General features: G+C 43.1%; 2 protein-coding genes and 1 non-coding gene across 8 annotated transcripts in view; 1 reads left to right on the forward strand and 2 right to left on the reverse strand.

Moving 5' to 3' along the window:
• Positions 1–7748, forward strand: part of Nif3l1 (Ngg1 interacting factor 3-like 1 (S. pombe)) — a 17126-nt gene extending 9378 nt beyond the window's left edge. The window contains exons 5-7 of one of the 2 annotated variants that reach the window (NM_022988.3): positions 1069–1207; positions 3252–3335; positions 6613–7748. In NM_022988.3, coding sequence (NP_075364.2) covers positions 1069–1207; positions 3252–3335; positions 6613–6797 — 408 coding nt within the window. In that variant the 3' untranslated portion in view covers positions 6798–7748. The remainder of the gene's footprint in view (positions 1–1068; positions 1208–3251; positions 3336–6612) is intronic. The other variant, XM_006496186.2, reaches the window with a different exon arrangement.
• Positions 7749–8242: 494 nt separating this feature from the next.
• The window catches only part of Orc2 (origin recognition complex, subunit 2), a 42343-nt gene continuing 26660 nt past the window's right edge, over positions 8243–23925 (reverse strand). For 3 of the 5 annotated variants that reach the window (NM_001271526.1, NM_008765.3, NM_001025378.2), the window contains 8 exons: positions 21906–22015; positions 20281–20413; positions 17777–17873; positions 16412–16558; positions 15140–15311; positions 13123–13184; positions 11467–11585; positions 8243–9762 (listed from right to left, as the gene is read on the reverse strand). In NM_001271526.1, coding sequence (NP_001258455.1) covers positions 9676–9762; positions 11467–11585; positions 13123–13184; positions 15140–15311; positions 16412–16558; positions 17777–17873; positions 20281–20413; positions 21906–22015 — 927 coding nt within the window. In that variant the 3' untranslated portion in view covers positions 8243–9675. The remainder of the gene's footprint in view (positions 9763–11466; positions 11586–13122; positions 13185–15139; positions 15312–16411; positions 16559–17776; positions 17874–20280; positions 20414–21905; positions 22016–23925) is intronic. The other 2 variants (XM_030252150.1, XM_011238453.3) reach the window with 1 other exon arrangement.
• Positions 11987–12093, reverse strand: Gm23966. The gene has a single exon (XR_003949166.1). It is a non-coding gene; the product is annotated as a U6 spliceosomal RNA (small nuclear RNA).

Consider the following 23925-nt stretch of genomic DNA (forward strand, 5'->3'; position numbering starts at 1 on the left):
ACCAGCCTTGTTTACAGAAGTGAAAACTGAAGCCTAGCTGGGTGGGCCTTACCTGAGCACCCTCCTCCATTTCACATGAGGCCTCTACCTGTCTGCTGAGCTCAAGCTTTGGCTCCTTCATTACATTTCTTCCTGTTCTCTTCTTCACGCTCCATTTATCTTTCTTTTTGCCCAGCTTGTTCCTTTTCATTGTAGACGTGCGTAAGTGGGGTTACCGGTAACCAGGCAACAGAGGCAGTATTAGGTTGTCTTGAACTCTTCTCTACCAAAAGTTTTTGATTTAACCTTGGGCAGGTTTTTAGGACAACAGCCACATTCTTTGCCAAAATATCACAAGGAACGTCTCTAACCCAGTTGCTAATATTGGTCCCTCTGGCACCTTTTGAGCTAGGCCTCCTGTGTCCACAGTGCTCACATCTTTTGGTTTAGAATGTCTTTCCATGCCCCATCCTGTCCCTGACCTTTCTTAGTGTCCTTGACATCACTTCCTTTATCTTCTTTCTGGTTTTCTGTATGGTCTACATCCCAGTAAAACCAAAGCATCTCCCTTCCAGACCCAGCTCATTTAGACAGTCCTCGCTTCTTAAATGATTTCTCTGTGTGTGTGTGTATGTGTGTGTGTGTGTGTGTGCGCGCGCGTGCGCGTGTGTGCGCGCGCGTGCCTTGTGTAGACTGTGCCTATGGAGGCCAGAGAGATGTTCGATCCCTTAGAGTTACAGGTAGTTGTGAGCTGCCATGTGGGTGCTGGGAACCAAATTTGGCTCTTCTGCAAGAGCAGCAAGTGCTCTTAACTGCTGAGCTCTCTCTCCAGCTCCCAGTTTGTCATTCCTTTATGTTCCCCTAATGTAGTGCCTACCTTGATTTAAGAAACTTAGTCTTGATTATGTGTTAATACCTAGGAGGGTGTGAGCTCCCAGAAGTTAGAATGTTTTTGTTAGGCTTGCAATTGAAACTTTAGCTGAAGCTTCCTATTGTAGGTTTAAATACGTAAACCTTATTGATTCCAGTTCTATACATTTTTTTTAGGAGTTGGAACAGATAGTATCTCTAACTTGTATTTCTCTTCAGCCTTTGCTTCTGCATACTGGAATGGGACGGTTGTGCACACTGGATGAATCTGTCTCCCTGGCAATAATGATAGAGCGAATCAAAACACACCTAAAGCTGTCGCATCTTCGCTTAGCTCTTGGAGTGGGGAGAACATTAGGTAAATATCTTTCATCATCTGGTAGATATACTGTGACTTTGGACAAATTTTGGTTTTATTTATTTTTGACACCTGATCTTACAGAGCACAGGATGGCCTCAAACTCCTGCTCCCTTTGCTTCTGTCTCTGAAGTGCTGCGATTATAGGTGCATACTTTTTTTTTTGTTTTGTTTTGTTTTTTTTTTTAAAGATTTATTTATTTTTTTATTATATGTAAGTACACTGTAGCTGTCTTCAGACACTCCAGAAGAGGGAGTCAGATCTCATTACGGATGGTTGTGAGCCACCATGTGGTTGTTGGGATCTGAACTTCGGACCTTCGGAAGAGCAGTCGGGTGCTCTTACCCACTGAGCCATCTCACCAGCCCTGTTGGTTTTTTTTGTTTGTTTGTTTGTTTTTTTCTTTTGAGTTTTTGAGACAGGGTTTCTCTGTATAGCCCTGGCTGTCCTGGAACTCACTTTGTAGACCAGGCTGGCCTCGAACTCAGAAATCCGCCTGCCTCTGCCTCCTGAGTGCTGGGATTAAAGGCGTGCGCCACCACGCCCGGCACATTACTGTTTTTATTCATGTAAGTGGTAGAGAACTTGTTAGCAGCTCAGGGAGATAATTGGTTCATTTTGTCACCCAGGGTTGGCTGACTACCTCTCCCTAGCCTAAATGATAAAGTTAATTCCTTAGTCATTCTGTGCTCATCTCCAGTCAGCAGTGGAAGTTTGCTAATTATAGGCTGGTTGTTGTTGCAGAGGAAATGGAGGGTTAAAATCATGAGGTAAAAATTCTAGACTGGGGCTGGTGAGATGGCTCAGCGGTTAAGAGCACCGACTGCTCTTCCAAAGGACCTGAGTTCAAATCCCAGCAACCACATGGTGGCTCACAACCATCCGTAATGAGATCTGACGCCCTCTTCTGTAGTGTCTGAAGACAGCAACAGTGCACACACACATATAATAAATAAATAAATAAGTAAATCTTTAAAAAAAAAAATTCTAGACTGGGCTGGGTGTGGTGATGCCTACCCATACTTGTAGCCTGGCTGCACAGATCGACAGGCCAGCCAAGGCTACACCATGAGGCCTGTCTTAAAAAGAAAAAAAGGGGTGGGGTGGAGGTGGGTAGGTGCCTAATATATTTGTAACATACTGCATTTTTTCAACTTGAAGTGTTTGCATGTTGTCAGATGCCCCTGGAACTGAGGTGGCGAGCCACCAGACATGGATGCTGGGAACCAATCTTGGGTCCTCATGAACAGCAGCAAGTGCTTTTAACCCAACCATCCACCTCTCCTGCCCTGCATTTCTTTCTCTAACTTGTTCTGTTAGTTCCTCAGCCCTCTCGCCACTGTCTGCAGACCCAGCTGAGGATTATTATTAGCATAAGGCAAAGCCCAGAGCGGTAGCAAAGCCCAGAGCGGCAGCACTGCTGTTACCCAGGCTCATGGGCTTTTGTGGCTGTGTTAGAAGAAACTGTGCCCTTGCCTTTCATTCCCTTTGTGGTGTCAAACTGGATCATTTGCCTACATTTTAAAAAAAAATTGTTTTTGGAGCTAGGCATGCTGGCACACACTACTAATTTGGCATTTGAGGAGTGAAGGCAGGAGGGTCACTAGTTCTGTCCAAGTTCAAATTTCACGAATTGAGAGCTGGTCCTGAACTTAGGGCCATCCTCACAGATTCTGGGATTACAGGCATGCACCATCGCCATCGCCGTGCCTGACTCACTCCATGCACCATCGCCATCACTCCCGACTTTGGCTTTACTGTTGCTTTGCATTTATTGTTTTGGGACAGGGTCTCACAGTGTAGCCCTGGCTGTCCCGAAACTATACAGACCAGGCTGGCCTTGAACTCAGAGATCCACCTGCCTCTGCCTCCCTAGTGTTAGTTTAAAGGTGTGTGCCACCACACCCATTTTAAAATCAAAGACAGCATAATTCATTATATTGATCTAGCTAGTCTGCACTAGATTTAGAATTGTAGTACCAGTGTTGATCTGGAAGGGGTCGGATCTCTGTGATAACACCTGGTGGTACTTTTGTCTTGTAGAGTCCCAAGTCAAAGTTGTGGCCCTGTGTGCTGGTTCTGGGGGCAGTGTTCTACAAGGAGTGGAGGCCGACCTTTACCTCACAGGTAGGGCTATTTCTGGATCTCTTCCTCAGCCTTCCTTTGCTGTTGCTGTAATTTTAATAAACAAGCTCTGCCTGCCTTCCCAGCCAGGCTCCAAGTTCAGCCGTCACCCTCAGCTCTGCCAACAGCCAGCTGGCTGTTTTTCCTGGGAGCTCTGATCGCTCCCCCAGCCCTCAAGCCTAGCTTCACCAAGCCGCCAACAACCACCCTGGCTGCCCTCTTTCTCCTCCTGCCCACCTTAGTCCCTCTGATGGAAAACAGTTTTATTATTTTTAAGCTAGCCAGATAACTCAATGGCTGGGTGAAGAATTTCTTGCTCTAATTTTACCAACTAACTCCTTCCGTCCTTCTTGCCTCCGCCCCGTTGCTGCAGAGGCTACAAACTATCTTCTTCCTCATTCCAAAGCCTGATTTGAATTCTTCTTTCTCTGTATCCCTTCCCTTCTCTTCCTCCTGGAACTTGGAAGTCCCACCTTTTTCTTTTTGCCCAGCAATTGGCTTTCACCTCCTTTATTGACACAATCAAGAACCAATTAGGGAATTGACACCTCCCTCTATCCTTTACTTCTTAGTCATTCAGAACTAGCAGATTTCAGGGCAGTGTGACATGGCTAAAGTACCATCAATAGCTTTCCCCCTTTCGTTTGTTTTGCAGTACAGGGCCTTGAACTGGGAGCCTCCCGCATGCAATAAACACTATGCTACTGAGCTATGCCACCAGCCCCCAATGGTTGTCTTTGGCTCCTAGGCTTCCCACTCTGTTCTTGACATAATCTAAAAGACACTGCTTAATTTTATTTGTTTATTTTGTTTGATTTTTGAGACAGGATCTCACAATGTATCCCTGATTGGCCTGGAACTTGTGTAGACCAGGTTAGCCTGGAAAGGCAGGGATCATCTATCTGCCTTTGCCTCAAGTGCTGGGATTAAAGGCCCGTGTCACCATGCCCTTCTTTTTCTTGTTTCTTGAAGTCTTAGAGTGAAGGCCAAGCCGACCTCAACCCTGTCATCCTCCTGCGTCAGTGTGCACTCAGCTCAGCCCTGGTTAATTTTTATTGAAAATAATTTTTTGAGGCTGGGGAATGCTCAGTTGGTGAAGTGCTTGTGATGTATGCATGAGGACCTGAGTTTGCTCTGGGCCCACATCAGAAGAGCCGAGTGCAGCAGCCATGCCTATAATCCCAGTGCTAGAGAAAAGACAGGAGAAGTCTGGGCTCACTGCCAGCTAGTCTAGAGGAGGTGCTGAGCTCCATGTCCACAAAGATCTTGTCTAAAAATGTAAGGTGAAGAGAAACATTAGTAAGTGTCTAATTTCCCACATTTGCATAAGGGAATGCCATACTTCTGAGATTATACAAGGAACCATTGAGGGGAAAGGTGTCAGCTGCCAGCATTTCATGTCCAAATGTTTCCAGAGTAAATAAATACCTGTGTGTACACATAATCCTCTACATACACATGGAAGGCTTTGGATTTGTTATAATATGTGCGTTAGAGAAATTCAAGCAATTGCAAAATGTTAAGATATATATTTTTTTAATATTTATTATATGTAAGTATACTGTAGCTGTCTTCATACACTCCAGAAGAGGGCATCAGATTTCAAAACGAATGGTTGTGAGCCACCACATGGTTGCTGGGATTTGAACTCAGGACCTTTGGAAGAGTAGTTGGCCCTCTTAACCAGAGCCATCTCACCAGCCCCAAGATATTTTAAAAGGTGCTCGGATACAAACTGTTCCCAACCATGAACTGATACAATTGTGCAGCACTGAAAATAGCTCACTTTCCCAAGAACACATTTTTCTCTTATTTATGCATTTAAAAATTGTATGCAGGCCTGATGGTGCACGACTTAAATCCTATGACTTGGGAGGCAGGTGAAGCTCTGAATTTGAGGCCAGCTTTGTCTATAGAGTGGTTCTCAGGACAGCCAGAGCAAAACAGAGAAGCCCTGTTTTGAAAAAACAAAACAACAAATATTTTTTTTAAAGTTATTTGTAATGGCTTTATGTCTGTAAACACTGGTCAAAGTTTTTATGAACAAACCAAATTCCATATGACACACACAGAGGCACTTCAAGAATTTCATGTTTTGATTATATTCATTTCCCCTCCCCCACAATATGTTTTTGTTCTCAAATTCACTTATCGAATTCATAAGTGGTACTTTTAAAAATCCAAAACATGCCGGGTGATGGTGGTGCACGACTTTAATCCCAGCACTTGGGAGGCAGAGGCAGGTGAATTTCTGAGTTAGAGGCCAGCCTGGTCTACAAAGTGAGTTCCAGGACAGCCACGGCTACACAGAAAAACCCTGTCTCGAAAAACAAAAACAAAAACAAAAATCCAAAACATATTTGAGTTTTCCCTATATTTTCTCACATTAACTTTTCTCTTGGTTTTTCAAATATAGGGTCTGTGTGGCCCTGGCTGTCTTGGAACTCGCTCTGTAGACCAGGCTGGCCTCAGGCTGCCTATGAGTGCTGGGATTAAAGGCATGTGCCATAGCCTGGCCACTATAACTTCCTAACAAGGCATTTGTTTGTTTGCTTGCTTATCTGTGACAGGGTCTCTATAACCCAGTATAGCCTCTGACTCCCTTATTTTAGCAGAGGCTGGCCCTGGGCTCTTGATCCTCTTGCCTTAGCGTCTCAAATTCTAGAAGTACAGGTATACTGCCATCCTTGGCAGCATTTTGCATCAGTCAAAGAAAATATTATGTCTAAAATGTTACAAAACTGTTTTGAGTAATACAAGCATAAGAGGAAAATTTCACACATGGACCATGTAATAGGTTATAGTAAAAATGCTGGCACACTTAAAATCCTGTATGATACGATCCTTACTTTATGACTAATGTATAGATGAAACCAAAAATGGAATCCCTGCCAAGTGATGACTGGACTTCAATTCCAGATCCTACAAAGGGAGGAGCGAACTGACTTTTGACTTCTGCACACACACCATAGCGGTGCTTTCTCTGTCTTCTGTTCCATTCCTGTGTCCTTGCTCTTCAACAGAGATATGACTCAGCATCCTAAAGTGATGTGTACAGTTGAGTTTGAACTTTTTTTCTGTGCTCAGCAGCAAAACACAGGACCTTGTACCCGAGGCAAACATCCTACATCTGACCATACCATTTGTCTTCCATTTCTGTGCCCAGTAATACAGAACTTTGTTCACTCATCCAGAATACAAACAGGAGCTTTCTGCTGAAGGAGCCAGAGTGCTCAGACTGAGTCTGATATCTAAGTTGCTGCTCTTCCCTTTTTCTCAGGTGAAATGTCCCACCATGATGTTCTGGATGCTGCTTCCAAAGGGATCAATGTCATCCTTTGTGAACACAGCAACACTGAAAGAGGCTTCCTTTCTGAGCTTCAAGAAATGCTGGGTGTTCACTTTGAGAATAAGATTAACATTATCCTGTCTGAGACAGACAGGGACCCTCTCCGTGTGGTTTAAATGCAAGGACGTCAAGGACACCATGATGACAGAAGCCACAGATCACCTGGATTGAAACGGCTGTGCAGGAGTTGGTGTTCCACCCTCTGCAGAGCTGTATTGGACTTCTCATTTCAGTTCACGACTCTGGCTCAACAAAAGCCATAGCTCATTCGGTAAAACTGTCTGTAAAGAGTACATTAAAGGCAAACCTTCTCTAATTTTTGTTTTGTTTCTTGGTGGTGCAGGGATCAAACTGGACACTGTTTACCACTCTAGTTGGCAGCATGGACTTGAGAGTAGGGCCTAAAAATGAGGTGAGCTGATGTCTCACGCAATAGCCAAGTTTATTCAGAGCCATCGGACAATTTACACTCTGAGGGCTAAGAGTCAACTGAATAAAGGCACAATCACAAGGACAAGCCTCATGTAGCAAAACCATGGTTTCCATGGAGGTGTATGAACAATAAGAATAGCCAGCCAACTGTAAGGAATGATCTAAAGTCACCTCACTCCTATCTGCTTGCTCCACTGGGGAAGGGCACAGAAGCACATCCCAAGAACAATTTTGTGTTTTTGAAGAAACTGTTTTCTCACAAACACTCAGAAGTCCCTCACAGGACTGGACTATTCTTGGACTATGTTCTAGCTCTATGAATGGAAGGCAAGTGTTCTACCACTGAACTCCAAACTCCTCCTAATTAATGGTGTTAAGTGTTCAAAATATGACTGATTACTACCCAGCATTTTCTGCAGTCACTGTACAAGCCAGACCCAGAAAGAAACTGGGGTGCCCGGGGGGAAGGGGTGGCTGGAGAGATGGCTCAGCAGTTAAGGGCACTGACTGCTCTTCCATAGGTCCTGAGTTCAATTCCCAGCAACCACATGTAATGGGATCCAATGCCCTCTTCTAGTGTGTGTAAAGACAGTTACAATGTATTCACATACATTAAATAAACCTTAAAAAAAGGACACACTGTATTTCTCTATGAAGAACCTAGAATGTATGTGTGTGTGGTGTGTGTACGTAGGTGCACACAGGTGATAGAACCAAAAAGGGATGAGACAGGACGAGGTTTTTTTTTTTAAGGAAAAAAAAGAACAAATGAGGGTGATGGGATGCACATGCTAAGAAAGCAGAGGGAACATGGCTTTTGGGGAGGGGGCCAGATGAGAACCAATACAGGGATACTATGTATTTGAAAGGGCATAAGGGAATCCATTACTTTTGTATGCTAACCTAAAAACTAAAATAACATCAAGAGTTCCCCCAGTGAAATTACACCTCCAGCCCAGAAACCAATTAGGCAGGAATTAGAGCTTCAAGTCAGGTTATAACTGCTAGGCATGAAGGGACAATGCTGCTCAGAGAAGGGGGTGAGTGTATAGCGATCTGCCTAGGTACCCATTAGATTTGTACGATGCATTCAATCCTTGCCAGACACTTCAAAACAAAACTACAAAAGGACTCTGCAAACTGCACTTTGATTTATTAAGAGCGACATCTAATAACAAAAACTATAAAGGCAACTGCAAAGATGTCACATTCTATAATCAGATGTTTGTTTATACTGTAGGAGTTACACTAGAGAAATTAAGCAAAACTGTGAAAGTACATGGAGTTGGGGGGATGTCTCAGTGGGTAAGAAGTACCTGAGTTTGGATCCCAGCACTCACAAAAAGCTGGGCATGGCTGTGCCTGTCACACCAGTACTGGTGTGAAGACAGGATCACTGGCAGCCCATCTGGCCTACAAGGAGCTCTGGTTCAGTGAAGAGAGGCCTTGTCTCAAGGAAATAAGGCAGAAGGTGGTAGAAGACATCTTACTCAGTCTCTGCACAGACACCCACATACCACATTCCACACAAGCAAAGTGCAGACCAGCAGGTTTCATGTTACCAATGTGTATTTATTTACTGAATGTTTGTTTTTGAAACAGGACATCACCGCAGCTTAGACTGGTCTAGAACTCACTAACTAGTCTAGGTCTTGAACTCATGTTTTCCTCTGCCTCTGCCTTCTTGATGTTGGTATTACAAATGTGAGCTCAGGTCTTGTGTCTTAAAGGAGAGAAGCAATCCGTCTGCCTCTGACTCCTGAGTGCTGGGATTAAAGGTGTGCGCTACCTATCCCTGTGAGCTATTTAAGAAAATAGAAAATGTCAATGTACAAGAATGATGAAATGTTTTTATTTTCTACTGTACTGAAAACAATAAAATGTAAATCAGGACTTTATTTCTTAGCCTGGCTTCTCCTGGTACCGATACCAACGATTTTAAATATGCTTTCTAGATTGGACACATGCTCCACATATGCACACATCCCTTGTACTTCTCCCGTGATCTCATTTGAACAGTGCTGGCTGTCTTTATTTAGCATGTGTGGCCTAAGTCCACAAGGAGAAGGCTGTGTCATCTCAGTCCACTGACATCTTCTACCATCATCTCAGGAGAAGCAGGACACCTCCTTCCTCATCAGTCCCGTGAGAACGCTACTCTGAACTCTTGTCCTCTGACCGTCTGAAGCAAGTGCACTTGTAGTAATTCAGCTCTGGAGTGTTAAATTGCCCTCAAAAATTAGGGATAGCATTCAGTATAAAATAACCCAAAACCATCCAGTTCCAAAGAATCCCTGAGCACACTGTACAACCAGCAAGAAGTCTCCAGAGAAGTAATAAATTAAAGGCACTTTTATCCAACTCAACGACCACTGCATAGTATTAGAGACAGTACACCAGCCAGGCTAATCAAAGTTCAAATTGATGCTATGCCTCTTCCATAGAACATCTTGTATGCTGGAGAGAATGACCTAATGTTGGATGTAAACCAGCATTCTTACTGAGGAGCAGCAGCTGGGCCACAATGAGGCTTCCACAGAAAGTTCAAGGATAAGAGACAGCCTATGCCTCCTCCTCTTCCTTCTCCAAGAAATCAGCCAATATTCCGCTGTCAACAGGAATTAATAAATATTCTACACCATCAGTTCCCTACAAGAGAAAAGAACATTCCATCTGTTAACCCCTTGTAAGGAAGCTATCTGGACCTTTCTGTTGAAGGTTAAACAAAACAAAAAAACCCTGAATTTTAAATTTATATTTATTTGTTTATTTTGGGTTTTTCAAGACAGTATTTCTCAAGACAGGGTTTTTCTGTGTGGCCCTGCCTGTCCTAGAACAAACTCTTGTCCAAGCTGGCCTCAAATTCAATGATCCACTTGACTCTGTCTCCGAAGTGCTGAGATTAAAGGCCTGCACCACCATCGCCCCACAGATTTTATTTTATTTTGGATTTTGAGACAGATTTCTCTGTGGAGTCCTGGCTGTCCTGGAATTCACTCTCTGTAGTCCAGGGTGGCCTCCAACTCAGATGCTTCATGTAGCTGGACACTCCTGCTAGATCCTCCATCCTGTTCCAAACCTGACAGGGATTTTTCTGTTTTATTTCCCCCAGTACAAGTTTCATCTTACTGACTTCTGTTGTGTTTTGCGACAGGGTCTCAATATGCATGTAGCCTTGGCTAGCCTGGAACCCATGGATATCTGCATGCTTCCTCCTCCCCACCGCAGGAATGAAAGTGTGCCAGGCCTCCTCCAGCCTTCACCTCATTTGGAAGACATTCAAGTAGCTTTGGCCTCAGACTATCTTTTGGAGTTGTAGAGATGGCTCAGCACTAAGAATATAACTGCTCTTCCAGAGGATGGGTTTGATTCTCAGCACCTGTGTGGCAGCTCATACCTGTCTATAACTCCAGTTCCAGGGATCCATCGCTCTCTTCTAGTTTCTACAAGCACTAGGCATGCACACATACATGGTGCAGATACAGATAAAACATGTATGCAGTAAAATAATTAGAAATCATTTGTTCAGGCAGGCAGGAATTCTGGACTGCTGGTGCAATGCTGGCGGCAAGACAAGTGGGAGTGCAGTGTGTGCCACAGTTCCCTGGCAGAGGAAGCTCAGCTCAGCCACGGGTACCTGGGTCTGTTCTCAGGCGACAGCATATGCACACTCAAAACTCTCCTCATGCACTTTCCTATTCCTGCCTGATAACCTGGGTTTCCTTTATTAAAAATGATTAGTACAACTGCTAGTTATTTTCAACAAATAAAGCCATTATGTTCAGAGGGGACTGTCCATAGTGAGTGAAAGGTGGCAGGCAGGGGCCTACAGCTCCTAGGGGATGGAGAATTCATGTGAAGCCGAATGAAGGATCTTACCATATACTGTCCCCTTTCTAATGGCCTCTCTTTAGTGCTTGTGTCTAATGTTAATGCTTAAAGTACAAGACCCCCATGCAGCTTCCTCTGACTTGGTTTTTAAGTAACCTGTAATAAAATGGCATATGCACTTTAAAAAAAATAATTTGTTCAAATCATTCCTCTTGCACCTCATCTTTCTAGAGTTGTCCATAATATGTCTCCCTTTTCTCGAAGCAGGCCATCTGCCGCACAGCAGGCCACCTGTTCACTACCACCTCACCCCATATTCCAAACTGCAGATGCATTCCGTCTATTGCTTCCTGGCCTCTCAGAAGCATCCGACACTCACTAAAAAGTACCATCATTCTCCTGTCCCCTGGTTTCAGTGACATTATTTCTGTTTTTTTTCCTTTGTGGCTGTTTCCCCTGCCCTTGTCTTTAGTACACAAGAAGCACTAGCCCTCAGACCCAAGGCTCCAACAGCAGTCTTACCTTCTTTGTTCTTATAAGTTTGTGGTCCCTAAATTCAGTTAACTGGGCTCGGAGTGTGAGATCACTGTTAACAAGGAATGCTTCCCTACACTGCTGGTAAAAATCTTGAAAAGAAAGTCCTGGAGAGATAAACAGATGTACATTAATCAGTATTTTGTTTACTGGGATTTTTTTTTTTTACTTTTTTTTTCTTTTTCCAATTTTTATTAGATATTTTCTTCATTTACATTTCAAATGCTATCCCGAAAGTCCCCTATACCCTCCCTGCCCTGTTCCCCTACCCACCCACTCCCACTTCTTGGCCCTGGTGTTCCCCTGTACTGAGGCATATAAAGTTTGCAAGACCAAGGGGCCTCTCTTCCCAATGATGGCTGACTAGGCCATCTTTTGCTACATATGCAGCTAGAGACATGAGTTCTGGGGGTACTGAATAGTTCATATTGTTGTTCTACCTATAGGGTTGCAGACCCCTTCAGCTCCTTGGGTACTTTCTCTAGCTCCTCCATTGGGGGCCCTGTGTAAAAATATGGAACTCTTCACGAATTTGCATGTCATCCTTGCACCGGGGCCATGCTAATCTTCTCTGTATCGTTCTAATTTTAGTATATGTGCTGCCGAAGCTAGCACTTATTTTTCTTAAAAAAATATTTATTATTTATATGTAAGTACACTGTAGCTGTCTTCAGACACACCAGTAGAGGGTGTCAGATGTCTTTACAGATGGTTGTAAGCCACCATGTGGTTGCTGGGATTTGAACTCAGGACCTTTGGAAGAACAGTCAGTGCTCTTAACCGCTGAGCCATCTCTCCAGCCCCCCCCCCCTTTAAACTTATTTACTTTATATAACTGCCTCCCTTCCTGATCACCCCCATCCCACAATCCTTCCACCATTCCCCTTCCCTTCTCCTGAGCTGGTGCCACGCTATCCCCCCCCCCCCCCCCCCCGTATTCCCTAACTCTGGAACTTAAAGTCTCTGTGAAGCTAGGCACATCCTCTCCCACTAAGGCCAGACAAGGCAGCCCAGGTAGAACATATCCCACAGACAGGCAACAGCTTTTGGGATAGCTCCCGCTCCAGTTGTTCGGGACCCACATGAAAGTCATACCAACTGAGTTTTAAGGAAGGTAACTTAAAGAATGTGATCACTAAGCTGGGCGTGGTGGTGCACGCCTTTAATCCCAGCACTTGGGAGGCAGAGGCAGGAGGATTTCTGAGTTCGAGGCCAGCCTCACAGAATGAGTTCCAGGACAGGCAGGGCTACACAGAGAAACCCTGTCTCGAAAAAACCAAAAACCAAAAACCAAAAACCAAAAAAAAAAAAAACGTGATCACTAAAATTTCTGTACATATTAACACATTTTTGCCAAGGGGGTAACAAATAAGTTGCCCCATATATGGCAACCATGAGACTGCCAGATACACATAGTTCCAGTAGTGTATGGAATTCTAAAAGTGAGTGAATAGGTGTTCCATTTCCCATTAGCACAGAATCTATTAAGAGCATCTCTAAAGATGCTGGACACTGGCTATAGGACAGACATCCCCTCAGAGCAGCCAACCCTCTCTGCTGTGAGAAATGCAAGGCTCCCAAGGGACTCTACAACAGGGAACACAGGGCACAGAAAGTCACATTAAATATCACACATGTTGATACCAATGTAGGAAGGGCTGTCCTGGTTATCCAGCTGGAACTTCATAAGTAGCCTGAAAATCCCCCTACCAAAAGGAAAAGAGAAACCAAATCAGCCTCAGTAAATAATTCTTTGTAGTGAATCTAAGGAAGAACATCATACATCCAGTTCAATGTCACTCACCGTCTTTCCTCCCCTTCTCGAAGAAAACCACAACCTCACTGGAAAAACTATTCTATCTAGCATCTCTCTCCCTCCCTCCCTCCTCCTTCCTCCCCCCCCCCCTTCTTTCCCTCTCCCCGTCTCCTCTCTGCTCTCGCACATTTCCTATAATAAAATCTGAGGCAGGTCTGCAGACACCTGTGTGGTGTCAAGCTGCTTGAGCAGTCGCAGACTCCTGTCCTATGCTGGGTGTGGCAGCCTAGGCCTTTAGTCTTAGAACTCAGCAAGCATAAGCAAGCAAATCTCTGGGTTGTTCCAGGAAGCCATGTCAATACCATGGGTTCCAGGGCAGCGAAGACTACACAGTTTGAGACTTTGTCTCAAAAGTATCCAACCACATCACCAGCAAAAACCCTCTCTTGCTGAGTAGCACAGCTAGTACCCAACTCACACCCATAAAAGACAATACAACAAAAGCTTTCTTGATATTCACAACATAGACATTAGACATTTTGTTCAGAAACATAAAAGCTGCCTGCATGCATGTAAGCATGTATGTTATCTGTGTGACTGCTGGATTCCCTGGAATACAGGTTACTGATGGCTGGGAGCCACCATATGGGTGCTGGGAATTGAAGACCAACAGCAGTTTTACTTAAAACTCTGAGCCATGGGAGGCGGTGGTGGCGCACACCTTTAATCCCAGCACTCAGGAGGCAGAGGCAGGCATATCCCTGAGTTCGAGGTCAGCCTGGTCTACAAAGTGAGTTCCAGGACAGCCAGGGCTATACAGAGAAACCCTGTCTCGAAAAAACAAAAACAAAACAAAAAAAAAAAACAAAACAAAAAACAAAAACCTCTGAGCCATCTCCCCAGCCCGTAACAATCTGATAAGAAAAAATTATTCTAGGTTTACTGGTCAATATTCATAGAATATTTCGCCTACTGTATAATCCAGTATTGTTAACTATTTTTATTATCCCTCTTAACCCTTTACAGCATGCAGGTAGTTTTGTTTCTGTCCCAGTTACTGTTCTTTTTTTTTTTGGTTTTTCGAGTCAGGGTTTCTCTGTGTAGCCCTGGCTGTCCTGGAACTCACTTTGTAGACCAGACTGTCCTCGAACTCAGAAATCCGCCTGCCTCTGCCTCCCGAGTGCTGGGATTAAAGGCGTGCGCCACCACACCCAGCTCCCCAGTTACTGTCCATTATCAATCTGATACAGCCTAGAGTTATCTGAAAGGGACTCCTAATTGAGGGAATTCTCAGATCACACTGTTCTGTAGGAATGTCTGTTGGGAAAACTGCCTTTATTATTAATTGATGGAGGAGGGCCAAGCCTGCTGTGGGTGCCATCAACCTTAGGCAGGTGGAGCTGGGCTATAAAATACCTCAACATGAGCCTGAGCAAGCCAGCCAGCAGCATCCTCCATGAGTTCTGCCTGGGGTTTCTATTTGAGTTCTTTCCCTGATTTCCCTCATGATGAACTGTGGCTCAGAAGTGTAAGCCAGATAAATCCCTTTCTCCCCCAAGTGGCTTTTGGTTGTGGTATTTACCACAACAGCAGAATCAAACTAAAGCAGTGCCACTGATAAATTCAGTACTATATTCTCAAGTGTACAAAACAGGTTTTGTCTTTTGAAGAGCTAGGATTGAATTGAGGGCCTTGTACATTCGAAGCCAGTACTATACCACTGGTCTCCACTCCTGTCCCTAAATACACACATTACTTATTTTCTCAGTGGTTCTGGGAGTCAGATTCAGGGTATTTAGCATGCTAGTCAAGCACCTGAGCACTAGCCACATCTGCAGTGCTGCGTGCGTGCGTAGGTATAGGTGTGTTTATATACACTATTTTCCTTATGGGTTTTATTCTTACCTTGCATTGGGGGTAAGGCTTCGTAAGACATGAATCAGAGAACTAAGTGGCAGAGATCCAGACTGCTTAACCAGAAGGGAGTTCTCATAGGAGGTTTCTTCAGTATAAGGACTGTATGTAGTAGTTTCATACCAAAGCCAGTTATAAAGACTCTGCTTTGCATGATCCCACACTATAGAACATGATCAAAGCAAAGAATTACAAATTATTGTCATACAGTCACGTTACATGAGATGTCACTGCAGCACAGAATGAAGAAGCATCAAGGGAAAGTGCCCAAAAGCTGGGAATGCAGCTCAGGGGTAAAGCACGTTTCAAGCAGACAAGGGTCTGGGTTTACACCTTGTATGCATTAAAAGAAAAAAAATCATCAATTATTTTATTCTGTCACTTCCTTATATAAACCTATAACTCGCAATCTGTTTCCTCTGTCAACCAATATCTTAACCTTTTTATTTGGTTTTGAGACAAGGTCTCATTCTGTAGCCCAGGCTAGCTTCATACCCACAGTCCTCTTGTCTCAGCCTCACAAGTGCCAGGGTCATGAGCTACCTTCCTGGATAACTTCCGAAGCTTTAATTGTACCTTAAATACAGCACCATCAGCGATTCTTTTAAAAATCTAATAAGGCAGCTAGGTATAGCGGCACACATCTTTAATCCCAGCAGGTGGATCTCTGTGAGTTCAAGGCTGCCCTGGTTTACATACTTTATATATATAAAGTAAAACTTAACAAGGAGGCTGGAGAGATGGCTCAATAGTTAAGAATGCTAATTCTTTTTTTTTTCTTTCTTTTTTCTTTTTGGTTTTTCGAGACAGGGTTTCTCTGTATAGCCCTGGCTGTCCTGGAACTCACTTTGTACACCAGGCTGGCCTAGAACTCAGAAATCCGCCTGCCTCTGCCTCCTGAGTGCTGGGATTAAAGGCATGCGCACCACCACGCTCGGCTCAAGAACACATGTGACAGCTCACAATCACCTATAATTTTAGTTCCAGGGGATCTGATGCCCATGGGCCTCTGGTATACATAAACTTACACAAGCAAAATACGTATAAATAAAATAAACAAATGAATCTTTAAAACTTAATGAACCAGAATAACAGGCCAACACTTCCTCGTGTGATTCAGATGTAAATGGTGTACACTCTTATTTCCAATAATTACTTTTGAAATCAAATTGAGACCACCTTTTAACAAGTTGAAAGTTTACTGAAAAATAGTAAGAAAATTCTGTAAGACTCAAGGAAGAGTGACAGTAACAAGAAACTTACTGAGAGGAGCATTGAGATGGTCAATAGATGCTATGAGATACACGTTATGTAATGATGACAACTGTCCAAGAATTTGCTGGCTATTGTCTCCTCTTAACATTTGGCTATCCAAATTGTGGATAAGAAGGAAGAGTTCTAAAGAAGAATCTAAAAGAAAAAGAAATTCAATTATTATTTTCAGTGAGGACTGTAACATTTTTAGCATATATAATGTTTAGGTATTAAAGGATATGTCAAAGTAAGATGCTAAATAAGCACGTTATAAATGAGCAACGAGGGCTGGAGAGATGGCTCAGCGGTTAAGAACACTGACTGCGGGCTGGTGAGATGGCTCAGTGGGTAAGAGCACCCGACTGTTCTTCCGAAGGTCCAGAGTTCAAATCCCAGCAACCACATGGTGGCCCACAGCCATCTGTAACAAGATCTGATGCCCTCTTCTGGAGTGTCTGAAGACAGCTACAGTGTACTTACATATAATAAATAAATAAATCTTAAAAAAAAAAAAAAAAAAAAAAAAAAAAAAAAAGAACATTGACTGCACTTCCAGAGGTCCTTAGTTCAATTCCCAGCAACCACACGGTGGCTCTCAACCATCTGTAATGGGATCTGATCTGGTGTGCCTGAAGAGAGCTACAGTGTACTCACATACATAAAAAACTCTTAAAAAAATAACTGAACAATATCTGGAGCTGGGGAGATGGCTCAGGAGATAAACTGCTTGCTGTTCAAATATGAAGACCTGAGTTCAACACTTAGCACCATTAAATGACAAAAGGAAAACATAAAAGCCTGGGTGTAGCAGCCTAGATTTGTCATCCCGGGGACTGAGAAGCCAAGGATGAGACTGGAGGATCATTGGTGCTTGATGGTCAGCCAGCTAAATTCTTAGCTCAGTGCTACAGTGAGAGACCACACAAACCCGGGAGGTGGGGAGGAAGATAGATTAAGGAAGGCACTCCATGTCAACCTCTGGCCTCTGTATACACAAGTACAGTCAAGTGTGATCACTGCTGCCCCCACCCACACACTTATAAACAAGCATATACACACAATATTAAACATCATAAAAATACAAATCTGTTACAGGCAATTCACACCACTGAGAAAACAAAAAGTAAAACTATTCAGAAGTAAAAAGGCCACACAGAGTTAAGACAATTAGGTGTAACTCCTTTCAGCTAGAGGAAATTCATAGACCACATAAGTGTAATAGGGAAGACAAATTATTTTAAAGAAATCTAAATTGGCACTGACCAGAGTATCAATATTAAAATAATCTTCATTTTTTCTGTCTAAAATAATTAAATATAGCAATGCAGTATATAACTTCACACTAAATGCTACAGATGAAGTACTTTGTGTTACCTTCTTTAAATCTGTTTATTATCCAGTCCCGCTGATCCAGAACACTTTGGAAAGTACCCACATGACTGAGGACATCTTCAGTTATAGAGTTCAGGATCTGCATCACAGAAGTGCAAAAGTACCTTACCAACTGCAACTTACTCTGTCACACAGGATAATACAACTGGCAAATTAATATTTTTTCATAAATTAAAAATGACTTTGATATTCTCATGAAGTTCAAAAAGCACTTAAACTCCACTGGGTGGGCTGGAGAGACAGCTCAACTGTTAAGAGCACTGGTTGCTCTTCCAGAGTTCAATTCCCAGCAACTACATGGTGGATCACAGCCATCTGTAAAGGGATCCAATACCCTCTTCTGGCATGCAGGTATACGTGCAGATTGAACACATATTACATAAAATAAATAAATCTTAAAAAAAAAAGAAGACAATTAAAAAAAATTCCACTGGGTATTTAAGTATATCTAAATCATTTTGGTTGGAGTTTTTTTTTTTTTAATACTTAAGGCTAAAATAACCAAAGAAAAAAACAGTATGTGTGTAGGGGTGGTAGTGGTGGTTGGGAGACCAACTATGTGTCAAAAGAAACAGCAAGACTAGGGATACTAAAAGAGGGAATTTACATTGGATAATATCCAATATCACATAAGAATGTGGTACGAACAATGTAAGAGAGCAGGAAAATCATAAGACCACCAAATTGGGAAGGTAGGGGTGCATGCTTTTAATCCCAGCACCCAGAGGTAGATCTCTGAGTTAGAGGCCAGCCTATTCTACAAAGTGAATAGGACAGCCAGGGCAAACAGAGAAACCCTGTCTTGAAAAACAAAACAAAAATTATTGAACCATAAATGTAAGCCAGGTGTGGTGGTGTACACCAGCATACTGGAGGCATAGGCAGGCAGATCTCTGTAAACTGGCAGCTAGCTTGGTCTACACAGAGAGTTCTAGAATAGCCTGGTCTACACAGAGAAAACCTGTCCCAATAACCAAAGGAAAAAAGCTGTGTGTGTGTGTGTGTGTGTGTGTGTGTGTGTGTGTGGTGGGGGACGAACTATGAATGTGTCAAAACAAAACAAAACAAAACCAAAAACAATATAACACTAGGAACACTAAAAAGGTGAAACTACATTGGATACTATCCAATATCCAAAACCTTGATATAATTCTCAGATGGTAATCATTTGAAGTAAAAATGGTATATGATAAACTATAAAACTATATACTATTCTTATACCTTTATTATTTATGTACCAAAATGATACACAGGTACAATAAAATGGCAGATTATGCAAGCATGTTCTTAGCTGCTCTACTAGTAACTTGGGGTAGTTCATGAAGGCAGCATTTCCCTAAGGTTTCAGACAAGTCGACCTCTTAGTTGTATGCCAATCTAACACAGCAAGAAAGTCATCTAAGAGATGGGAACCTCAACTAAGAAAAGGCCTCCTTAAGACCCAGGTATAGACCAGCCTGTAAGGCATTGTCTTAATTACTGATTGATGGGGAGGGCCCAGAGCATTGTGGGTGTCCTAGGTTCTATAAGAAAGCAGACTGAGCAAGTCAGAAAGTGTAATCCAGGAATGCAGCACCTTGGCCTCTGACCAGCTCAGTCACTACCCTGACTTCCTTTAATGATGGACTATGATGTGGAAGTGTAAGCCAAATGTCTTCCCTCCCCATTTGCTTCCAACTTGTGTTTTTTGGTCATGGTGTTTCATCACAGCCATAGCAACCCTAACTAAGACAGTGATTATTTGTGCATGGGCTTGTTTGGGTGCACATTTGTATGCAGGTAAATGTGGAGGCCACAGGACAAACTTGGGTGCTGTTCTTCAGGTGCTGTGTGTGCTTTTTTTTATCAATTATTCCTAAAAAGTTGGTTTTTTTTTCATTTTAATATGAGTGTTTTGCCAGCATGTATGTATGTGCAACACGTGCGTGCAGTGCCCGAGGAGGCCAGAAGGAGTCAGATGCTTTGGACTGAACTGGAGTTACAGTTGTAAACTGCCATGAGGGGTCTAGAAACAGAACCTGGATCTGTGCAAGAGCAGCAAGCGTTCCTAACGGCTAAGCCACTCTCTAGCCTCGTCGTTTATTCTGAGACAGGGTCTCTCACTGGCAGGGAACTCATCAAGTAGGCTGGGCTGGATGGTCAGTGAGCCCTGAGCTCAGCCCCTCCCTCCCCCTATTTCTCTAGCACTGGGATTGCAAGCACAGACCACATCTAGTTCTTTAGAAAAGGAAAGAGTTCATGAGACTGAACTGAGATCTTTACAGAACAAGCCATTTCCCCTGCCCCACGTCAGTGACTTGGTAGGAAATTCAAACATGAAAACTTAAAGATCAATTGCTCTGAATACAAACACATGATCTAAGTGGTCTGAAGCCTAAAGCAAAATCCTTTATATACAGTGTTCAGAAGCAGAAATTGTACTATAACAGTTAAGGGGCCAGGACGTGGCAGAGGACATAATATTACTCCTTTAACAGTAAACTTACTGATTTCACACTGACGCCAGGAAAGTAGCCGTTGATGACAACATGAATGGAATCTTGAAGCATGGTGGTTCGAAACTTTTCTAGTAAATCTCTCTTGGACCCCAAGCCATAAAGCACAATGTTGAACCCAAGGCTGTAAGGAAGGACAATGTCTGTAAAATTACAGCATGAGACTCCTGACTGCCAGCTTTATCCCCAGTTTCTTTCCAGCTCACAAGGACTGCAGAAAAGAAAACCCCAAAGAACAAAGGGTAATGTACAAAGAGCAGCCCCACCGTGTACACCTCTAATCCCAGCACTGGGCGGCAGAGGCAGGGCTGCTGTAATCTCAGAGCCAGCATGGTTTACAAAGCAAGCTTCAGGCTAGACTCTGCCTCACAAATACATGAGTAAATCAAAAGTGCAGGGCGGGGGCCGGGCGTGGTGTTGCGCGCCGTTAATCCCAGCACTCGGGAGGCAGAGGCAGGCAGATTTTTGAGTTTGAGGCCAGCCTGGTCTACAAAATGAGATCCAGGACAGCCAGGGCTATACAGAGAAACCCTGTCTCGAAAAACCAAAAAAAAAAAAAAGTGCAGGGCGGACTGGGGCAGCTAGACAGCTAAGCTGCTGTGTTCACCCTTCACAGTCCCAGTGTTTGTCAGCTTTTTCTGCAGCCTGACGTAAGAGGAACCACGGCCGATCCTGCAATGTTTCACATGGGCTACAGGAGAGTTGAAATGAACAAAAGAATGAGCAACAGTGAACCGCACTACCATGTTAACTGTACTTTCCTACACTAACGCACACCTGAAAGTGCCAGCATTAGCTGGAAGGTTTGACCACAGGGAAGCAGCAGATGCTTCTGGAAAAGCTACAGTACAGGGAGGCAAGTAAGGAGGAGGAACAGAACTGCCTGAGTTCTCGCCTTCGCTCCCCCAATCATCATTTTATAACTACAGCCATACTATACTATGATGAAATCAACTCTTTGCTCCCCAGGTTGCTTTTGGTCCTAGTGTTTGATCACAGCATCAGAAAAACAAATACCACAACAGCGTGAGTGGGAGTTAGGGGAGGAACTTGGCATACACGCCTGCCATTAGGTGTTACCCTTGGACCCTATTCCTACAAATTGTCCTCTGACCCCTACATGCACTGCAGCGCGCACACACTCACATTCACACATACAATACAAATGGAAAAACTAAGCAACGATGAAAAGGGAAAGTGCTCCTAGAGCAGTGCTCTCGCCCACTGAGAGGGCCAACCTGTGATCAATACAGCAGCAGACTATGGTTTCTGTTTGGTTAAGGGGTTTTTTTTTGAGACAGGGTTTCTCCATGGAGACCAGGCTGGCCTCAAACTCCCAGAGATCCACCTTCCTCTGCCTCCTGAGTGCTGGGATTAAAGGCGTACGTCATAACCATCCTGGCATTGTTTTTGGGTTCTGAGACAGGGACTCTCTAGGTAGTCCTGGCTGTCCTGAACTCACTATGAAGACCAGGCTGGCCTAGAATTCAGAGATTACCTGCTTCTGTTTCCCTAGAGCTGGGATTAAAGGCACATGCCATCACACCTGGCAAATCATGTTTTAACACAGACATATACTTATTCTTCATTGTGTAGGGCTTACAATGATAACTTACTGTAACTGAAGCATCCATTTATGAAACAGTTTCTCATGCTGTTGATTCAATCGTTCAATTTCAGCAGAAAAGGAAGGCACAAATTTTCTCAGTAAGTTATGCAGAGTTTTCTTTGAAAAACAAGAGAGACAAAGTTCTTAGTGGAAATAAAGACTTAAATCAGGTATGATCAGAAGTGTACCAATTGAATGTTAAAAAAAATATGTCACACATGGCTTAAATACTTGTTTAATTAAAAGTTATTTTTAAGGATTTAGGGTTTTTTATGTGTATGAGTGTTCTGTGTATAACTGGTGCCTGTGGAGGTCAGAAGAGCACATCAGATCCCCTAAACCTGCAGTTATAAAAGGTTGTAAGCGCCGTGTCTACAACTCCTCTTAAAGTTCTCCTTTTTTTAAAAAAAGATTTATTTATTTATTATATGTAAGTACACTGTGGCTATCTTCAGATGCTCCAGAAGAGGGCATCAGATCCCATTACAGGTGGTTGTGAGCCACCATGTGGTTGCTGACATTTGAACTCAGGACCTTCGAAAGAGCAGTCAGTGCTCTTAACCTCTGAGCCATCTCTCCAGCCCCCAAAGTTCTCCTTATTTCAAGTATATAAAAACAATACAAAGCCAGGCGTGGTGACGCACGCCTTTAATCCCAGCACTTGGGTGGCAGAGGCAGGCAGATTTCTGAGTTCGAGGCCAGCCTGGTCTACAGAGTGAGTTCCAGGGCAGCCAGGGCTATGTAGAGAAACCCTGTCTCGAAACCAAAAAAACAAACAAACAAACAAAAAAAAATACAAAACTTTAACAATACAAAACTTTGCTAAGTTTGCCTAGAACCATTTAAATGATTACAACACACTCCAAATATAAAATTTTAATCTAAAAATATAGGTACTGGCTGGTGGTGGTGGTGCACGCCTTTAATCTCAGCACTTGGGAGGCAGAGGCAGGCAGATTTCTGAGTTCTAGGCCAGCTTGGTCTACAGAGTGAGTTCCAGGATAGCCAGGGCTACACAGAGAAACCCTGTCTTGAAAAACCAACAAAAAAAAAAATTAAAAAATATATAAATAAAAAATAAAAATAAGATATATATAAATATATATATGTATTTTACATATACATACATACTATAAAATGACCAAATATGCTTCTCAGTGTTCACACCAAATTCAGACAGACAAATACAAATCAAAGAAAAAAACAAAACAGTGATACCTCTCCAAGCCTATGAGTTTGGGGCTGTAGCTCACTGCCAGAGTGCTTTCTAACAAGTATGAGCCCTGAACTGAACTCTGCATAATAGTAACAACATTAAAACAACAATCAGAGAAAACCAAACCTGTAGCTTTGAAAGACTGTAAAAAGTAAGGTAATGATAAAATATTAATTTTCAGAAAACATTAAAGTTTCTTTATAATTTGCCATCAATAATAAACTTGTATTTGTTCCTTTTCAAAAGCTATTTTTAACAAATGCCGTGTCTCTGGTGTTGTGTTGTGGTGCTGTGGTATGGATATACCAAGCCCCCATGTGAAGGCTCGGTCCCTGAAACTGAATGAGAATTCTACCACTACAACTGGAAGTTAATTAAGTCCTCCCCCTCTTAGGTTGCTGTCCTGGGAATTAGTCACAGCAATACAAACTGCACAGTATGGTACAATCTGTAAAGATGACAGTAATATAAAATACTGATGACAGTGAGCCCAAAACTTTGGAATTTCAAGCTGGTAAATCAAACACATTTTGAAAATCCTATGAGAAGGCCTTTGCATCTTTACTCTAGTTCTGCCTCACTGTTTTACTTGTATGCACCAGTGCATATGAGCCACAGTACACCACACGTGTGAAGACCACAGGACAGCTCGAGAAGTCAGTTCTGTCCTTCTGCCACGTAGGTTCTGATGTCAGAACCAGGCTTTGTGCTAAGGGTCTTTACCCGCTGAGCCACCTCACTGACTCAAACACACTTCTACTACTGAAAGTTACAATCAAAATCCCAAATATCAGGTCCTATAGTTTTATTT

The sequence above is a fragment of the Mus musculus genome, chromosome 1 (genome assembly GCF_000001635.26).
Source record: "Mus musculus strain C57BL/6J chromosome 1, GRCm38.p6 C57BL/6J".
Taxonomy (NCBI): Eukaryota; Metazoa; Chordata; class Mammalia; order Rodentia; family Muridae; genus Mus; species Mus musculus.